Consider the following 20757-nt stretch of genomic DNA (forward strand, 5'->3'; position numbering starts at 1 on the left):
ATGCTTCGATCCTAGCAATACATATTTTTGGATTGCGCCTTGATACACTAAGTGGGTAAAGTTGAACCGTAGCTAATTTTCGTTAATTTATCCAATGTCAAATTTCCGGCAAAAAAATAAGTACACAGAGAAAAATAAAACGTTGCGCTTACTCAAAATTTAGGTAAATGTAACCTAAATGTTTCAGTAACGGCTATTAAGTAAATCTAACTGAAGTCGCTCGCGTAGTTTCAACTGAATGAACAGTTCGGTAACTAACTTCAGTACTAAATAAAATTTGTAAATAATAATTGCATGATAGATATTATTACTATGTTCGACATAGCCTTATTCATAGTTGGTTTGTAAAATTCCAAATGTAGGTCAGCAATCAACATTTCATTATCATGTCTAAATATTTTAACAATCAATCAAATCACGAAATGCCAGTAAAATTTCAATACTTTATCATCACAACCCCTGTTCCAAAGTTTTGAATGCAAAAAAAAACAATCGTCGTAGACAGCCATAATATCATGCGTACTGTAGCATTGACCTAAATAATTGTATACTGACTCACTGACCCTAAAACAATCCAAATTTAACGGAAAATCTCGGAACTTTTCACGGTCAGTCGAAACAGGCTTGGTTTAGTCTCGAACGCGCCGTATTTTGGACCTACTTAATCTGTCCATTTTTATTCAAAAACAAATATCAGAGGCGGCATCCAGCGCGACCTTCCCCAAGAACCCATCAAAACTTGCATCACATCGAAAGCGCTAATGCATCTGCGGAAGATTCCGGCTGTAGGTTGCAAAACTCATCGCGCTCATGCGTTCGCGCACGCGTATATAATATACGAGCACGAGCGCTACTACCTTATATACGAAAATAAACGTGAAATCGAGAGCACCCGTAACGCCCGGTTGAAAAAAAAAGAGCAGGCAGAATGAAGAACGACACCGCCACTGCCGAAGACACAGCGACGGAAGAAATAGAGAAAGAAGAAGGCGCGAGCCCTTGAACGCTGGCAGAGTAAGACAGAGCGAGGCGTCGCGACGCTCGGCGTCGACGCGCGCTCGCATCAGTGTACGCGGTGGCGGCAGTGCCGGTAGTGGAAACAGTCAGTGGTGCGCGAGCCTCCGAGGCGCGAGGACGTTATCCGTGCGGCGGCGTCCTAACTTTCTTTTGAGTGCAAGCCGAGAGCCTTTCGCGCTCAGTTTATCTGAGCGCGTCGATAAAGTTCGGGCTTTTTGTGAAACTTTACCGACCTTGTTTGTGACTTTTGTTTTGAGCCGGAAGTTATTGTCGCAGTGACGCTTGATGAAGTCGACGTCGATGGATAATAGTTAACAATTGGCATACAGAACAAGGTGAGCTCTTGGATTACCTTCGAAACTTGTTAATCTTGAATACTGCAGAACTTTATTAGACGCGGGACTTTAGAGCGGCTATGCTCTCGTTACCTCCCCATTTACCAGTCGACCCTATACTATCCAGTGCTTCGTTAGCTTTTTTTCGTAGACGTAACAATTTATAACAAAGCTTTCAAATTTATTTAATGCATACTCAAATAGCAGTTATTACAACACGGCAAGCAAAATCTCCTGTAGCATTTTTATTTTCAAAAATAACATTATTTTGTTTTTGCATGATTACGATAAGTTATTTGTTTTTGTATAGAATGTACAGTTATTATTTATTATTTCTAAGTATAATAATTATGTGTTCATATTTTTATATAAATCAGGACCACTAAATACTGAAAGTTAAATAAAGCTGTGCATAATTAGTACTTAAATTTTGGAAACTGAATGTTTAAAAAATGTGACGGTTGGGAAGTAGCTCTTGTTTATTTTGAAAAAGCGATGAACCGTACAAAAATTAATTGATTATTTGATGTTATTTTTAAGTATTAACGTTATAAATAATCTGCAGAATTACTAAGTATATGATAACTAAGAGTACGAAAAAGCTTATGAACTACGAGATGTAAATTCTTCCATTCATTGTTTACAAAAATGTAAAAGCAATTTTACTTACTAGAACTATTTCAATCGTTGCTATTATATCATTCATTATGTTCTCCGAGTTTTGGTGGATCGGTAAAAAATGCAAAACCTCCTCTAGAAGCTATCAAGCCAGCAAAGTCCAACTTTTATTTGGGGTTTGTAATTGAAAAACTTTTTAAATGCTTTATAAAAACGTTATAGTTATGTACTCTAGATTGCCTGTTAAAATGAAGAAAAACTCAAATTTTCCTCATTAAGTAGCAACTCTTTTATGATCGAATTAAAAATTTCTTATTTTAAGACAGTAACTAGGATATTTTAATTATTAAATATCGTATTTTCATGTATAAATAAACAGCTGGTTTAAAAAAATACTTAATTAAATTCGAAGAAATTAATTAAAGCACAGTTTACAAGGTAAACGAAATTTACTTACATCAAATTGAAATGCATAATCTAAAAAAAATAACTTTTAAAAAAGTAAAAAGTTAGGCAAGTTTAATATATTTCGCAACAAAATTACAGATTGAAAAGTACTAAGATCAATCAAACAAAGTCAAGTTTATTATATTTAATCGTGATGAAGCAAGGAACAACTCTCAAGATAAGTATTACGTAACTTGCCATGCCCGTTTAATTTTGTTTATTGGTGAACAACTAAAATTTCCTTTTATGTATTAGAACGTCATACAAACACCATAAGTACAATGAAACGGGCATGGCAAGTTACGTAGTAATTATCTTGAGAGTTGTTCCTTGCTTCATCACGATTAAATATAATAAACTTGACTTTGTTTGATTGATCTTAGTACTTTTCAATCTGTAATTTTGTTGCGAAATATATTAAACTTGCCTAACTTTTTACTTTTTTAAAAGTTATTTTTTTTAGAGATTTCAATCCTTTTTAGTAAAATTTTTTGAGTATTTCATATTCGACGTCGTAGAAATAAAATATAAGCATATTTAGCACCTTTAGATCAAAGCTTTTTTGTAACATTTTTATCACTAACATGAGATCACTGATTGTTGATATACACCACCCTTGAATTATTTCAACGCCAAGACACCAAAACCCACGGCGCGAACTATCCAGACCTCGTTATCGGACACCCTGTACACCTAGACGCCGTCATCGTATGATTTATTTACCTAGACACCAAAAACCACGAAGCGCACGACCTAGACCTCGTCATCGGCCACCCTGTACACCTGGACACCGCGTTCAAGTGATTTTTACACCTAGACACCAAAAACCACGGAGCAAACTACCTAGACCTCGTCATCGGCCACCCTGTACACCTAGACACCGCCCTCGAATTATTTCAACACCAAAAGCCACGGAGCGCACGACCTAGACCTCGTCATCGGCCACCCTGTACACCTGGACACCGCGTTCAAATGATTTTTACACCTAGACACCAAAAACCACGGAGCGAACTACCTAGAACTCGTCATCGGCCACCCTGTACACCTAGACAGCGCCCTCGAATTATTTCAACACCAAAAGCCACGGAGCGCATGACCTAGACCTCGTCATCGGCCACCCTGTACACCTGGACACCGCGTTCAAATGATTTTTACACCTAGACACCAAAAACCACGGAGCGAACTACCTAGAACTCGTCATCGGCCACCCTGTACACCTAGACACCGCCCTCGAATTATTTCAACACCAAAAGCCACGGAGCGAACTACCTAGACCTCGTCATCGGCCACCCTGTACACCTAGGTACCGCCCTCGAATTATTTCTACACCTAGACACCAAAAACCACGGTGCGAACTACCTAGACCTCGCCATCGGCCGCCCTGTACACCTAGATGCCGTCCTCGTATGATTTATTTATCTAAACACCAAAAATCACGGAGCGCACCACCTAGACGTCGTCATCGGCCACCCTGTACACCTGGACACCGCGTTCAAGTGATTTTTACACCTAGACACCAAAAACCACGGAGCAAACTACCTAGACCTCGTCATCGGCCACCCTGTACACCTAGACACCGCCCTCGAATTATTTCAACACCAAAAGCCACGGAGCGCACGACCTAGACCTCGTCATCGGCCACCCTGTACACCTGGACACCGCATTCAAATGATTTTTACACCTAGACACCAAAAACCACGGAGCGAACTACCTAGACCTCGTCATCGGCCACCCTGTACACCTAGGTACCGCCCTCGAATTATTTCTACACCTAGACACCAAAAACCACGGTGCGAACTACCTAGACCTCGCCATCGGCCGCCCTGTACACCTAGATGCCGTCCTCGTATGATTTATTTATCTAAACACCAAAAATCACGGAGCGCACCACCTAGACGTCGTCATCAGCTACCCTATTTATCTAGACACCTTCCTTGAAAGATTTTTACACCAAAACACCGAATACTACGGAGCACACATTTATAATTCAAGCAGAGGAGCAGACAATGTAGGCTCAATAGCTTGTGCGGCCAACTTCACAGTCTAACCACTCGGTCAAACTGCACGCAGCTAACTTAACGGTCTTACCACTTTTTGGGCTGAAGAAAAATTAAGCAAGTGATTTCAGCATTTTTGTTCACCTGCATACTTGTTTATTATGTTAAAGCTGGTTTATTGCTGATATTTTGGTTTAAAATCATAGTTTGGCATACCAGTATAAACATTTATCAAAATTAGCTGGTTACATGAATGATAAATAATTTATTTCCTTAATTGAAAATTCGAGAGACCAATATAGAAGTAAATAGTGTCACGGGCGCCGCGGCGTCGTCTGCTTCTCAAACTCGCCTTCGTGGCGCTCCCGCGCCACTTGATAACTTTGAAAGCATGCAAGCATAAATATTTAACTTCGTGAAGCGGAGTTTTATTTTGGAAATAATAATTTAATTTTCTTTTCACATTTCAAAGTATATCCGATTTACTCCTAACTTCTGCAACAGAAAAATATTTTGCCGTAACTCAGGCACACGTCAAAGTACTTGAGAGTAAATCCGTTAATTTTAAATCCGAGAAAATCTAATTTGCCCGGATTTAACTCTGAAATAATGTTGTCGTGGTCTGTAGCTAGTTGAGTTGCTTCAGAACTTTGGTCATTTTCGTGATCCTGAAATTGGCATGCAGTGGCAAACAACCGAGCGAGCATCGCGAAAAATTCTGTGTACCAATGATAGGCGCTGGCAACGGGGCATATGGAGCAACGAAGGAAAAGTAAAAAAAATGCTGGTAGCTCAAGGCAAAGCTTGGGCCGTAATCTTTGAACTCCGGAAATTGTGAGCAGTCGACGTAGGTCGTGTACCGCACCTATACCTATACAAACTCTGCGCATATATATATATATATATATATATATATATATATATATATATATATATATATAGGCACGCGCATACACGCAAATGCACACTGTTTACGCGGCGCGACCCACGAATTCCGAGAGACGTTTCCGCTCCATCGCCTTTTCCGAAAGCTTTCCTGGACGAGTTGCGAACTTTCAGGCGCCAAGAGACTTTTCTAGATATTTGTGTTTTCAAATCAGCGACGAAGGTTACTGAATGAGGTTACTGAGGTTATCGAATCGCTGTTAGCGCAATTCAGAGGCAAGTTCATTTCGAGTACATCGATAAAAATTCATCCGCGTTTGTGTACTACTCTTGTCGCTCACTCCAGGTCATGCAGACCTCTATACAAACGCGATGTAAATGACACTTGAATTTGCATTAAAATGGAAATCTCAATTCTAGAAGGTCGTTTATAATACAAAGTTTTTCTGCTCTGTATTAATTTTCATATAAATTCGCAGTAACAAATAACAACGATATTGAATTGGAGGCTTTAACAAATTTTCAATAAATTTTAATTTTTATCTTGAATAATACTTTCGGTGAAGCTCTGTCCGAAACAAGAGATAATGCATCGTCATATATATATATATATATATATATATATATATATATATATATATATATATATATATATATATATATATATATATATATATATATTCAATTTATATCTTCGTAAGCTTATTATTTTTTCTAACACTTTAATCGATAAACACGCATATAAATAGGTATATTATGCTATACTACTACTCATATAAGTTTGGCCTCAAAAAAAGTAAAAGTTTTTATCGTATCGATTAAATTAAGGCAATCACCTTTAATAAAAAGAAATGTGATTAAGGTATAGAGGTTCGAAATTTCCATCCGTGTTATTATATATTACAATTTCATTTTTAGGCACGACCGCGACACGGAAGTGCCTTATAGTTTCGTGTGCGAAAAATGTGTGAGATGCGATATCTCACGCAATTTTCGACCGATCGGGCTGAAATTTTAGAAGAAGTCTCCTTTTGCAAAAGCTAAAAAACTATTTTTTTTATCCCGATCCTCCACATAGTTTTTTTTGTTAGATTTTTAAGCGTTGTTTTAATAAAAATTTCCCTGTGATGCGATTATCTCTGAGAGACTTTAGTCAATCGGGCTCAACATTTTTTTGGGAACTCGTCTCATAATAGTATGCTGACGGTCCTATTTTGGGCCTGATTCCTAACATATATACAAAATGCGGCCACCTTCAAAAATCGCTAAAAACGGTTTTTGGGCTGTAACTTTAAATCCAAGCATTCTACAAAAAAAAGTTAAAGGGAAAAGTTGTAGATCTTTAAAAAATACAACTTTTTTCTGTTGACATCAAATCATGAAAATGCTTATAACTCGAGTTAACAGCCCAAAATCAATTTTTTACAGCTAAAAACCAATTATTTGCCATAAAACATTACGAATTTACGTTTTATATGAAAATGTTAAATGTAAAAGTTGTAAACATTTTCAAAATACAACTTTTTACCGTTGCAACATTTTTTTTCAACACTTTTTGACATACACAACCCTAAAAGCGATTTTTTGATACATAAATTCAATAATAACTTCGGTGCAACATGCCCCATCCAACCCAATTATTTTCAGCAATTTTCCTATATTATTAAAAGCTGAAATTTATATTTTGGCCTTTATCTCATACATATATAAATTAAACGACTTTTTTAATTTATAAATTATAAAAAATGCATAATTTAGGAAATACGTAATGGCCGAATACAATCCGTGTAACTTGGCATCATATAACGACGTACGCTATATTAATTAGATCTTTTAAGCTGAATCAGTACAATTCACTTTCAAAATTCAAGTGTATATACTGAACTAGAAAAACCTAAACTCAATAAAGAAAATTGCTTAGATTGAAGAAAAGCTCTAAATATTCTAATTGAAATCCTACAAACGAAATATCATCCTTTTGTTTACTTCCTCTTGAAAAGTGCGATACAAAAGTGTTGTATCATTTATTTGAAATTACAATAGAATAAAATTAAAATAAGATATATTTTAAGAATATCTACAAACAAATATAAATAATTGATACAAATACAAATAAGTTACTAATTTTCCAGTAGTTTTGATGATAGTGTTGATGACCGCCAGAAGAATACCAATCAAAACTTTGACAACAATATTGAAAAAAAACAGGATAATACTGTATAAGCACCGACAGGCATTACGAACGCGAAGCGCGAGCGTCAGCGGTCGTGCCTTATGCGCAAAACGCGAAGCGCGAGCGTTTCGCGTGCCTTGGATCGCGAAGCGACGCAAGGCGACAAGCCAACGCGGCCGTAAGGCCGCGCGTGGCGCGCTAGTTATTTTTTCAATAAGCTCTAAACAAGGTCGTGGCTAATCTTGGTGAACTGATCTTATATTCAAATCATATCGAACAATCTTTGTACCTTTACACCTATTGGCAAATAAAACATATGCTATCTTTTCATTTAAATTCCTTAACGGAACTCCTAACCTGAGCCAAGTTTTATTTTAAAGATAGGAATTAATTTCTAATTCATTATAATCAAAAGAAAAAGAAAAGAGCTTCATTTTGAAATGCGGGTTTAAAAAAAAAACAAAATATTTTTGTGTATAATTTTAAAATCAAACCGTGTTGAATCGATGTAGATTGACACGCAGTAAAGCCGTTTCGGGAATTTGCTTGGTCCTGCGCAAACAATATCTACGCGTATAAAGTGAGAAGAATGCGAGGCAATCTTGCAAAGAGCACCACAGCGCGTCAACGTCGAGCCAAGCCGCGCGAAGCGCAAACGCGTGAAAGCTGCAAGTCATATAAATAAATTCTAGGCGATCCTAGGTGAATATTTAATGTCGCCGACTGGTCGACGCACGCACGACTCGTCTAGTTCTGCTATATCTACCTGCTCTCATCGTCGGTATATTTGTATACGTATATTTTCACTCGCTGTCTGCGCTATCTTTGCGTATTTAGAGCTTGCAGATATTAGCTGGCGCGGATTTATGAAAAATTCAGTCTGTAATAGACTTGAATTTATGGCGTTCTCCCCTGAATAAAGCAATGAATAATGAATGCGTACACGTTGCTTATTGATGAATGGCGCTGTCGTTCATAAAAGTAACGATTACTCGTATAACTGCGTATGGCTATAGAACTGCTCGACCGCACTGACAGACTGCCGCGGCTATGCGCTGAACTATTTATAATAGCTACGCACACATGAAGATTACTTTCTTCGAATTTGCTCATTCAACTTCTGTACCACTACTGTTCTCTTTCTTGTTTACGTCACGTTTTCCGGCCAAACGAACGCCCTTGCATTTTATGCATTCATAACGTACCATATACATATGCACATCAATAAACTTATTTTATGGCTTCCACGCTTTCGCGTGAATTTAGCGGGAATTTTTCGCTTTACCACTCATTGGAGTTAACTTTATTTTTTACTTGCAGTTCGTATTCCACAAATGCGTGATTCCTATCGAATAATAAACAGATGTAGAGAACGTAATTAGTTTCGATCGCTTTTGCGCTATTCAACCTCATGTTTTGCAGGCACGTGTCAAAGTAAGTGAAATTGCATTTATTTAAGTATTATTTCACACTATAAAAAATAGCGCTATGTTATTTTAATTGATGCTATGTTATGAAGTTAAACAAAATTACGTATAAATAATTTTGAAATCAGGCCAGAAGTTTTCATACGCTATTTAGCTAGCAATAGGATTTTCCCTGAATTAAAATAGCTTGCAAGATCTTGTTATTGTTTCTGAATCACGCAAATAATGTTACCGCACAGCCATATTAATAATGAAAATGATAACTTTGCACTAAAAAATTCTGTTCTATAATTATCGATCTAACAACAGCCGATTGATAATCCCATTCCAAATAAGAAACATAATAATTATATAATCTTCCCAATCTCCGATTTTTTATTTTCCATTTAAATAATGCTTATGCTACTAACATTTTTTTTAACTATTGTGAGTCTAGTTAATAGGTGCTTTCTTATTTCCCTAATCGCTGTCTGCGAGCTCAGTGCATATTATAATTCTATGCCAAAACTGCCATTTGTTCGATTTGCTCGGGCTACTTGTGCTATGATAGCTTACAAGATGTTCTAATTCTAAATTAACAAAATAATATGCAATCGTTAATAGTATAGATATATCTTTTGTGAATTCGACGGACCTAGATCTTGTCGCATAAACATATCTTCTTGACAAATCAACGAGATAGATATGGCTGTAGAGTTTCTACATAAGCCGTGCATCGCATTGCATTTTCCTTCAATTATAGAAGAAGAGCGAAAATAAAGACCGAATGAGCAACTCTCGCCCGAATGAGTTTCGAAGAAAATAAAATGATCGCTCGACATATTGGTTCGCCTGATGTGCATAGCTCCTCTGCAATAATAGTACAGTAAAAGCTATATAAGCTTTGAAAGTACGGACAAGCCAAGTCTAGAGATGAACCAAGGGGAAACCGGAAAGGCGGATCGAGAAAAAGAAAGACAAATCGCACGATAGTACCAGCGAAGAATGACGGCTAGACAAAATAGAGTGAATAAGAAGAAGAGAAGAGGCTACATACAGTACAAGGGGAAGAGCCAAATGGCGAGTTTCTGGACGCTTTGCCCCTTTTGCGTTCTATATATACTAACGCAGCGGCAAAGGGGAACGCGACGCAGAGTCCGGTGTCGCGCGATATATGCGTCGGGGTCCGATGTGAAGAAACGCTGACACGCCACGGATGCCAATATCGTGCCATCGAAAATTCCAAAGGTCTTCCCACTCTCTTGGCATCTCCTCTCTCTTTCTCTGCTAACGCGACTCGCTCTTGAGAGAGAAAGAGAGAGAGAGATAGAGAGAGAAAGGGTCTCTCCGCACCCTGCTTGCTTCTTCTCTCTTCACTAAAAGCTCGCTCGAGTACGCTGTCTGCCGACGTTGCAGCCCAGTCGTTGGGGCGTTGCACTCGCGAATCCGCGGCCCGGAAATGTCGACCGTAAGTTATAATTTTCCACGCGGAAACGGCTGCCACGCACGTGCGCAATCGGCACCGTGTCGATTTTTGCGCGCTATAAAGCTCTGCCTTTGTGCAGCCTTAATCCACAAAGCCGCGAGTTTGCGCACGCACTTTATTGCTCGGTACTTATAACCCTCGCACGCATTTATTCGTGGCTTTATACACCTCAACGCATGAGCGCGCATTGTGGCGCGTATATTAAAAAAGTCATGTTTGGCTAAAAAGATTGTCGGTTGCGCTCGTGTGCAGACGCATATACATTGTTGTGGGATGAGCGCGCATATGAATGAAGCACCTATATTAACTGTGACGCGGGGCGAGGCGCTTCGAAGCGTGCCAAAGACGCACGGGAAAGTGGAGGATTTGGTTTGGAGTCGTGGAGAAGGTTTAAGATCAGTTTCATGGACGCTCATGCATGTGATGAACGCGGCCGAGAATCTGCGACCGGGTGTGGCGCGGTCGCGTAGAGTAAACTTACTCGGCGCTGAAAGCGCGCATTCCCTCGCTGTTGTGTGTTCAGCTTCGACGCATGGTGTTAAGTCGACTCGGAAACGACTGCTACGAACCGCACTGCTAGGCGGTCATTACTTTCTATATCTGGGCTCGGCATACTGTATAAGAATAGGTGTAGGGGTGTAGGCATTTTCTACTGTATTAAACATTGCTCATTCAAATAAGCGCAACGATAGAGCAGGCTGCACCATTAAAAAACACGCCGCTGTATGCCGCATTTGCATATCGCAAACAAACAATGGTTATATTTATAGCATCGAAGCCCCATCACCATCTCTTCCTGTGTATAGCTCTGCCGAGGCATTAAAAGTTATAATATAACGTTACACACGCGACCCGATAACTTTCGAACAGGAATTAATTCAGCGGAGAAGCCGCGGCATAAATTCAGAATAAAATACCTCCACGGAAATATGTAAACACAGAGCCCCTGCACAAGTATTCGCGTGTACATACGTGTTTCCGTGGGTGCGTGTATTCCCGCAATTCCACGCGAGCGAGCCGTGACATCGCAGTACAGTCGTCGCTGTGGAGTAACGAAAAACGGTGCCGAAGGGAGGAATTCTTTCGCAGCGAACATACAGGTACGCACAGAAAGCACGGCAGGCACGACTCTGGCTCTGAGCGGCCTAATGCATAAAAACATGCTCGGATCATCGAGCTTGTGACTTAGGACCACATTTACACACAAATGCTCGGCCGTGTATTGACACTTCTCGTAGCTTGACAGCGGCATCAGGCCTCGAGTTTCCTTTTATCGCTGCCCACACGCCTATAGCTCTCTTCGCTTCTTTCTCGAAGCCGAATGCTAATCGAAGACTCGGGGGCGTGCGCAAGCTCCACGGCCAGAATGATGGCTGGGCGGGCGGCGATATATGTGTAGGTAATATGGATGCGCGCAAGGAAAGATGAGGGTGAATAGGCTGTCGAGGAAGTGTAGGTGAAATACTTACACGGCCGTTTTCGGCCTAACGATTTGCATGCAAATCGCGCGAGATCCCATGGTTCTCTAACCGATATGGTCTTCGCGAGAGTGTTTTCGAGATTGCTGCTTCTACGCGAAATGGCTAAAAATTAACTCGTTGATCAATATGACACTGGTGAGAGCTCCTTATGTACACGCAATGATGTTATTATAGTTCTGATCAGTCACGCTTACGATCGGCCGACCCACAACGGCCCATCAGATTTTTTCTCTTCTTTGACGAGAACGATCTGAATGAATAAGTAACGCATCGTTGAGCACAGCGGCATCAGAGACAGAAAAACAAAGGCGGCGTGGATGGAGAAAACTGGGAGGCTGGCCGAGGTTCGGGAAAAGAAGTGCCAGAAGCAGCTCGAGGATATACGCGTAGAGGGCGAAGGACAGGGAGAAAAGGAAGAGCATACGAAGACTTTCCTCGCGTGTATATGAGTGTGAGAGCATAGGAGAGAGAAGGGGAGTGATCGCTGGGAGGAATGCGCGCGGGAGAGGGTCAGGAAAGCAATTCGTGTGCCGTAGGCGATTTGTTTCCTTTTTTCTTCCATTAATCGTGATGGAGCGCCGCGCCGCTCCGCCTTTTCGTTAATGCGCTGCATTTTTTACCGACCAAACACGATGGGCTTTCCCGCAGGTCATAAATATTGCAAAATCTATCTCGCACGCATTATTGTTAATTGATGCTTCACTGGGCTTTATATTACCCGCAGCTCTCCCTCTGCGTGGGTCGTATGATCGAAATTCATATCGGTGAAAGCATAAAAATCAACGTTGCAATACACAAGGCTGCATAATAACGGCGTATTAATACGTATTTTGTAGGTATAGGTAATAAATAACAAGCGCGCGAGCAAGCGCATTGAGGGGAGGTGGGAGCTATAGCTTCGCAAATCCGCCACGGGGTATTTAGTATTTCAAATGCCAAAAAAAAAAAATAAAAGCCGTATTGGTATTTTTTTCGGTAGAATGACTCACTTAACTCAACACTATAGCGCTCTGGTCTTGGTTTATCATTGCAAGCTTTATTCCAAAAGTTATATGGAACAGTAAAACAGTGTTTTCATCTCCCACATCCCCTCAACCCCTTAAGAATCGAGTAAATTTTCGTGTTTACGAATATTTTCAAGACTCATCATGATCGAAGAATTAATATGCTTTCAAAATAAATTTTTCTCTAGTTTACTCATACACAACATCGATACCAGATTGTTAACACAGCATTAACTTATAATGCCAAAAGATGTTCCTTATTCTAGAAAAAGGACGTGGTGATCAGTTTATTCGTTTTCGAGCTCAATCTCTACAAATTCATCAATTCCTAACGCGAAAATTGAGAAAATATGATAATGAGGGCTATATTTCGTTATTATTGTTGCGGGGCTCGAGACTGTTCAAAATCAAAATTTTATAATGCTTAATTTTTTATTAAAATCGTTTGCGAAAGCCTTACCAGAATATATTCTTACATATTGAACTCTCCGTATTTCTTCTAGTCAGTGAAGATAGCTGTCAGGATCGCTTAGGGCCACTCATATTATGATAAATGCATAGAAGCTGTTATGGTTGCTATTATTAAACCTATTGAATAACCATGTTAACATAATTATTGTCCTAAAGTAACCCTGGTAGAATCGGTAACCCATTTAATGGCCAGTTCTTGGAATGGAATCTAAGAACTAGGCAGTTTTCTTTGTCATTTCTTAGGCAGAATGTAACGCTTTTTCTCCAACTTAATGGGCAGTTCTTGGATTCAATCTGCTTACCTTGTTCTTAAGTACAAACTGCCCATTATAGTTGGTCATTGTTTGAATTATTCAAATTATTCAGCTTACGCCTAAATATTAATAATTTTGTATTTTACATCCGAAAAATTAATTGATTTATTGATATTTTCATGAAATATAATTCTCAGTTATAAAAAATGCCCAAGATATCACTACTTTTAGGAAATTTAAAATGTCCAGTTTTTTCACATTTTACTTAGCTAGTTTTTGCCTTTACAGCCATTTTAAATGGGTGATTTTCTACCAGGGAAACATTAGGGGGAAAATTGTAAAAGACAATAGTTTTTGAATTATTTATTGTACATAAATAAATCAGCTATAAGGTCGACAATCGATGTAATAATATAACTTGGAATTGATAAAAGATCATCGTAAAATATGGTAATTAAACAGAGAGGATGCAGTAAGTCAAACGGTACGTATAGTAGCAGAAGTACTACGACTGGCGAACTGCTAACGCAGATGCAATAAAAATATGCACACGTAAAAATTTTAAGACCCTATAAAAGCAGAAATAGGAATTTCTTCATACCTTATTTATACAAACTCAGTAACTGGTAAGTAGATGTTTAAACTGTGTTGAGTTAATGTATTTATTTTTGCCATTGTTTATCGTCCATAATCCAAATTATTCTAGTGTACATTATTAATTGTAAATTTAAAATAAAAATAGAAAAGAGTGGAATAAAAATGCAACCCCAACAATCATCGCTGGAGATTAATGCTGATTATGGAAGATAACTTTCTAAATGAAGCATTTTATACAGAGTTGAGCAGATAAGATCATAAACACCGTAATTTACGAGATGATTCTGTTTCCAACGACTTGGATAATTTTAACAACTTTCTTATAGTTCAAGTTCTTTAAGAAAAAAAATGTGTTTTAAAGTATACAGTTAAATTTATCGTTTTATATGATAATTTTTGTATTATTCATAAGTTTTTATTTTAATTCACTTGAAATTTACGAAAAATTTAATTGTTTTCAATTGTTACAGGAAACAAAGAACCAAATTTAGTCTAAATTACCAAACCAATTAATTAAAATTAAATTAAATTAAATAATTATAAAATTTCAAGCTTATCCGCATTTGAAAAGTAAAACATATTTAATTATTTCATTTTTTATTTAAAATGTTTTGTGGGAATCAATTCATGGCTTATAAAATAATCATCAAATGAAGTCATTTCGTCTCAAAATTTATGAAAATTCGATTTTTGGATGCACATGGATAAGTAATTATTTTGTAATACAAAATGCAAACTGTAAAATTACATTTAACACGGCTTATCAAAATGCGAATTGGTTATAATCATTAGAAAAAGAACAGAAATTTGAAATTAGTAAAAGGAATGATTAAGTTTGACACGTAGCTAAACGTATACGTATTTTGAATAAAAAAAACTGTTATATACAGCATAAACAATAAATTGACATAATTATTTAATATAATTTTGTCAAATATTCTGTCAAATAATTCACGTACTTTGCATTTTTATTTGTTGTAATACCTTATACATATTCGTGAGTAACACAAATTTAAATGCACACAACGTATGCAACCCAAAATTATCGAATACATTAAAACAAACTTCGAGCGTACTGCTAACTGAATTACCGTGGATGTAAAATGCAAGCAAATTCCCCAACAAAACAAGACACAGGCTCAACCTTCAGAACTCTGGTGGCAATTAGCATCTCTATTGCAGATTTACATTCGCACTACACACTCTCTATCCACAAGTGACTTGTTCAATGTACCACTCGATCTAGAGAAGTTCCTCTGGATAGCCCTTTTTCTTGTACTTTTCTACTGTAATCCGGCAAGTGGGGAATCGTATTAATTGATTCACGGGAAAAGAAAAGAGGAATTGACGAAGACCTAGAATTGTTCCAGGAGTAATTTTGTAGAAAAAACTAAGCCGAGCCATTCCCTCGATTCTTTTTCTTCGGACACTGAAACGGAAATGTTGATACGCTCACGCCTTTAAGCCTAAAGGACAATCAAACTGCTATAAAACCGTCACTTCATTGTTCGCTTCTGTTGAAAGACCAGGACGCTATATAAGCCAGAGACCCGTATTATCTTTCCTCTTTTCATCCCGCGTAGCAAAGCCTCTATTTTTGTTTCGCCTATACGTTTTTACATCGTCTTATCGCGGTATTCAAGATCTTCCTTTTCTCAATATTTTTACCATTGTAGAGAGCTTTGTTCTGTTTTCAAAATTTCTTTGTTTTCATATTTAAATTCCATTTTTTGATAGCTATTTCCACGTTCGGAAATCCAAGTGACAACTGTAAAAATAATATGTTTTCTTTTTTTCTATGCTTGCACGGTTTCTTATTCCAATTGTTTGATGAAGTGGCAATTAAGTTTTTAAAGTTCGCACTGTAAAATGCGTATTCCTCAAATGAGCCACTTTTCCGAGTCGGTGCGGCTAACTGGTTGTTCTTTTACATATTTCTCGCTGTAATTATTTTACCTAACCCCGCTACTTACTCCACTTTTCCTGAAGAGCCGTCTGATTTCTCTGCTTCGTTCTACTTGTTTCGCGGCGTCTTTCTCTCCCTTCCCCAACTCTCTCGACCTTATTACCCCGAGAAGTTAAAGAAGCCCCGCGTCTATTCATTTTTTTCCTCAAGCCCCTTGCCCACCTTCTTCTTTATTTTTATACTTTTTTTTTAAGTCTCGAGCATCGCCGGTTTCTCGGCACCACTTCACCATTTCTCCACACCCTGAGCTCTCCTAATGATAATCGTGTCGAAGCTCGAGCAATTTTTCAGCTTACTATTCGTGAATTATCCACTAGTCATTTTGCGAAATCCAAACAGAGCTTTCGCTATTAGAGCGCGATGCTTGCACTTTTTCGCAAAGTTCAACTTGTTTTCGACTTCCTGGTTTATTTAGGTATAGCCGATTCATAATAGATGAAAATGCACTGATCCGAAAAAGAGAAATCAATTGGTTTTGTGGGATACCTGGAGCAATTATAAATGAACTGTTAAGACGAGATCTTGAAAAGTGCAGTTTATTTACGGCAAAAATCGGGAAGCGGGAAACATACTGACTATAAGGCTCGATAAACAACTGCGTAACGCATTCAACCACCGGAGCTCAAAATATGTCGTGAACAACAGGGTGGAAACAGTTGCGGGGACGATTGGCCTCGTCAACGACAATTTGGAACTAATAGTGAGTGACTCGCTCTTGTGCTAGTGCCGCGAAATTAACTAGCGGAAATTCGGCTGCAGGCGCATTCGTCGAGTGTCAATACGCCGGAAGCAAAGGGGAGGCTTGATCGCCATCGGCAGCCGCTGATGGCCTGGATGGAAATTGACTTATCGCAATAGGAAAATCGATCTGCCGGCGGTTTCCGAGTGGCATGCCACCCTCTAATACGCTTAAGTTCGGGCTTCTTATGCACCTCCTTCTTCTTGTTCTTCTTCTTCTACCGTCTGCTGGCATTGAAGCAAACCGACATGCTGACAAGGAGATCATATTATCTGCAGAAGGGCAGAGAGCGCAATGCATGACTTGCCGATAATGGGCTTAGACTTGCTGAGGCATGCACTTGTTTCTTCGCGGACTTAAATAATCATTACATTTGACTGGAGCTCGCGGTCGCGCTGCTAAAGTTTTCTCTCTAGTACTGCTCAGCTGTTGTAGCATTTTACTATATCAGCATCAACAGACGTTTCGAGCCTGTGACTTTCGCAAATGCAAGTTAGTTCGTGCCTCGCTTTCCCATAGCTTTCGTTCAATTTGTACCAATGCTTGCTGTCCCAACTTTTTAGGCATTTTTTATTAATGCTTTTATGTATTAGAGATTCGTATATTCACAGAAAATCCAACTTGCACTCTTTCAGTAATAATTAAGAGCTATAAGTTGAGAAAGAATTAAAAAAGACAACATTTTCATTTCATGAAACATTTGCTAGGAAGAGTTTTGTTGAATTAAAAAACAACAGATAACTTAATAACGATAATAAATTTTTTTTAGTACAAATAAATATTTCTTAACTGTTTATTTTTCTTTTTGACTCAACCAAACAGTTTTTTGATTTTCAATATTATACCTAGTATTTCGCAACACAACACTGGTGAAAATAAAAACGATAAATTATCAAATTTTCAAAATATTCTGAACAATATGATTTTTTATACCCGCGAGGTCAAACGATTAAGTGCTTTCTTCCATTTTACTTTCAATATCTGAAAAAGGATCTCCATTTAGTCTTATGCCTAATATTAATTAGTAGCACTCTTTAACAATCGCAGTTTGATGTCATGAATGACAATTTTCCTTTGCTATACACTTTCAACCTTTTTGTAGTGCCTTCATATTCTTTTTTTCGAGCTTTTTTTCAAATTTTCTAAAATATATTCACACTCGTTATTTTTCCGTCACACAATACTTGTCTTAATAAGTGCGCACTTAATTGGATTCTCCTTTTTCTCTTCATACAATTATTAAGCATACAATATTTCTATTACTATCTCCGTAATAATAGTAGAAAAAATCATAATGAAAAAGAGAAATTTACGACAAAGATAACTGATGAATACATGGGGTATCCTTTATTTGATTCTTATCGGAAAAGATTTAAAGAGCTTTCTCTCGATAGTGAAATAGGTAATATTGGAGTAAAAATTAATATAAACGTATAAAGTGAATGCTCAATAATTTTCGATATAATCTGAAAAAATCTATTAAAGGTTTTTAAATCGTTCGAATAATTCATCATGTTTTTAAATATATAATGTTTCTCAGAACATTTAAGAAAATAATCCGAATATACAGTTAAATGCACATAGATACTAATTTTTAATGAATGGATATTTGTTTTTCGATGCTTGTCTTTTAAACGCTATAACTCAAATCCAGCAGACGAGAATTCGAATGCAAATATTTTCAAAAGCAAGAAAAATGTGCAAGATCTTCTAAATGTAAACAAAACTACGGGTCAAAACAGGCCTGCAGCAAACTGAAACGTATGTACACACGTCGCTCGCGCCTGAAGCTAAGAAAAGCTCTGTGCTGGTTCTAGACGTGCAGAGCACAGGCCCGAGTGTATTTCGGATGACTGCAGAATTCCGTTGGACGAAGCCGCGGCCAAACGCTCTGAAGAAAACCGCAAAGAGCTGTTGCATTGGTTTTTGCAAACCACTTTAAATTTTTAAAAATTAAAACTATGTTTCTTTAACATCGCTTTATACTTTTTACTCGCAATTTTGTGTAACTTAGATAGTGATTACTTAGATAGTGATAATAGAAACCAAGAAGTAATTTAGAGAGTTTGCATGCATATACTTTTTTTTATAAAGCTTTGACAACAGTGAAAAAACTAAGCGCGCTACTCCGATATCCTCAATTATACTCACTTTTTTCGGTGCAATCATTGTACATAACGGTGTTGATTTACTATAGAGGTGCAGAAGAGAAAATACAAAATTCAATCGACCGATTTGAAGCACTCAAAAATGTATGTTTCGTTTCCACTTCGTGCAAAGGGTTCACGACCTCTGCCGTACGTAACGACTAAATTGGCCAAGTGCTGCATTCACTTTGCTAAGAAAACAAAATAGAGTTCTGAGGACCGACTTTGAATGATGTTATGGTATTATTTCTAGCGTGGGTGAGACGATTTAATACGAGTTGATGTTGAGTCAAGTGCAAAAATCATCACCCAAGTCGCCATGCAAGCTGTGAATTGCCCCTCTTCTCTGTTATACACCTTGTGCTTTTTTGGCAAGTGCATGCGCAGGTCTTTCTTTCAATCATAATGGAACAAATAGAAAATCGTGCACCACTCACTTGGACCACCGCTTACTTATTTTCCTCAACACAATCAAAGTGTAAAAAGTATAATATATATCTGTACAAAGGTGTGCTACTTATAACAAAACTGCCTTTTCTTGGGTTTGCTTAAGGCCACGCATGCTATAACTGTCTGAGCCTCTATTAATTTTTTTTTTCATTTTTCTATAAAATTAATCCTCTAACACGCAAAACTCGAACCAGAGAAAGTAGCAAAAAGTCGATATGTTTCCAGAGTGCACAAAAGTAGATCAAGAATTGAAAGCGACGAAGGAAGATAAAATGTGGTAGATATAGGCCGAGAGAAAACATTGCGAGTGGAAAGCACAAGAGAGGAAAATGTATCGATAACAAGGATACATCGTGCGGAAGAGGAAAAATACAAAAAGACATATGAAGCCAGACAGACGGAAAAGATTGAAAAGTAAAACCGTTGAAGTATAAAAGCTTGATAAAAAACAGGTGAAGGAGGTACGAAAGATAAAACAACTGCTAAAGCTATGAATAAAAGGTGATAGACAAAGAGCAATCGAAACTGTACGAAATAAGGTCATCGATATCAGAAAAAAAGATCGACGTGGCGAAAATTATAATATTCGATTATATTACTTAGTAGAGAAAAAAAATATTCAAATTGAAACTACATTATTAATTAACATTGCATTGAATCAACAAGAATTAGTTATAAAATTCAAAACATAAGAATATCTTATTTTAAATATAAAATAGTCTGCGTTTATTATGGTTGAATATTTTTCTGTTTATATTTTATAACAGAATAGAAATATTCAATTATGAACTGCGTTTGAACAAATCTTTGACAGATCCTGTACCTATATAAGATCTGTTCAATCTTTATTAAGGGATTAAACTGCAAGAGCACGGTCACAGCTATGAACCAATCTGTAAATTTGATTGAGTTTGATTGGATAGTATTGATTTTTAGCCACGTTGTGGAAATTGGAAAAGACGCTGTAGTATAAATAATTTATGTGTATCAGCGGTACAAATATATATATTTTTTTAAAGTGCAATGACTTACTTTTTTTGAAAACTGAATAAAAGTTATCGTCTTACACATGTTTCAGTTTCTTTGACGATTTTAATTGACATTGTTTCCATAAACATACATATGATCCACATGATGAGAGCGTATGCTTTTAATTATATTTTGAATATATTGTAAGTTGTTAGTTGATACATTATATATAACTTTTATTTATCAGAATTAGAAAGCAATAGTTTTGTTAAAATTTACTCTCGTACTAAATATCAGACTTTTGCTATAGGAAAG

The 20757-nt window shown here is 37.5% G+C and overlaps 1 protein-coding gene across 6 annotated transcripts in view; it reads left to right on the plus strand.

The window, feature by feature from the left end:
* The first annotated feature begins 1065 nt into the window (after positions 1-1065).
* Positions 1066-20757, plus strand: part of LOC100116062 — a 116503-nt gene continuing 96811 nt past the window's right edge. For 2 of the 6 annotated variants that reach the window (XR_004344950.1, XM_031929341.2), the window contains exons 1-2: positions 1076-1352; positions 8793-8906. Coding sequence is in view for 1 of the 6 variants with exons in the window: in XM_031929341.2 (XP_031785201.1) it covers positions 8884-8906 (23 nt within the window). In the remaining 5 variants the exon portion in view is untranslated. Of the gene's footprint in view, positions 1353-8792; positions 8907-20757 lie in introns of all 6 variants that reach the window. The other 4 variants (XR_004344952.1, XR_004344958.1, XR_004344956.1 and 1 more) reach the window with 4 other exon arrangements.

Source organism: Nasonia vitripennis, chromosome 1 (assembly GCF_009193385.2).
Source record: "Nasonia vitripennis strain AsymCx chromosome 1, Nvit_psr_1.1, whole genome shotgun sequence".
Lineage (NCBI taxonomy): Eukaryota > Metazoa > Arthropoda > Insecta > Hymenoptera > Pteromalidae > Nasonia > Nasonia vitripennis.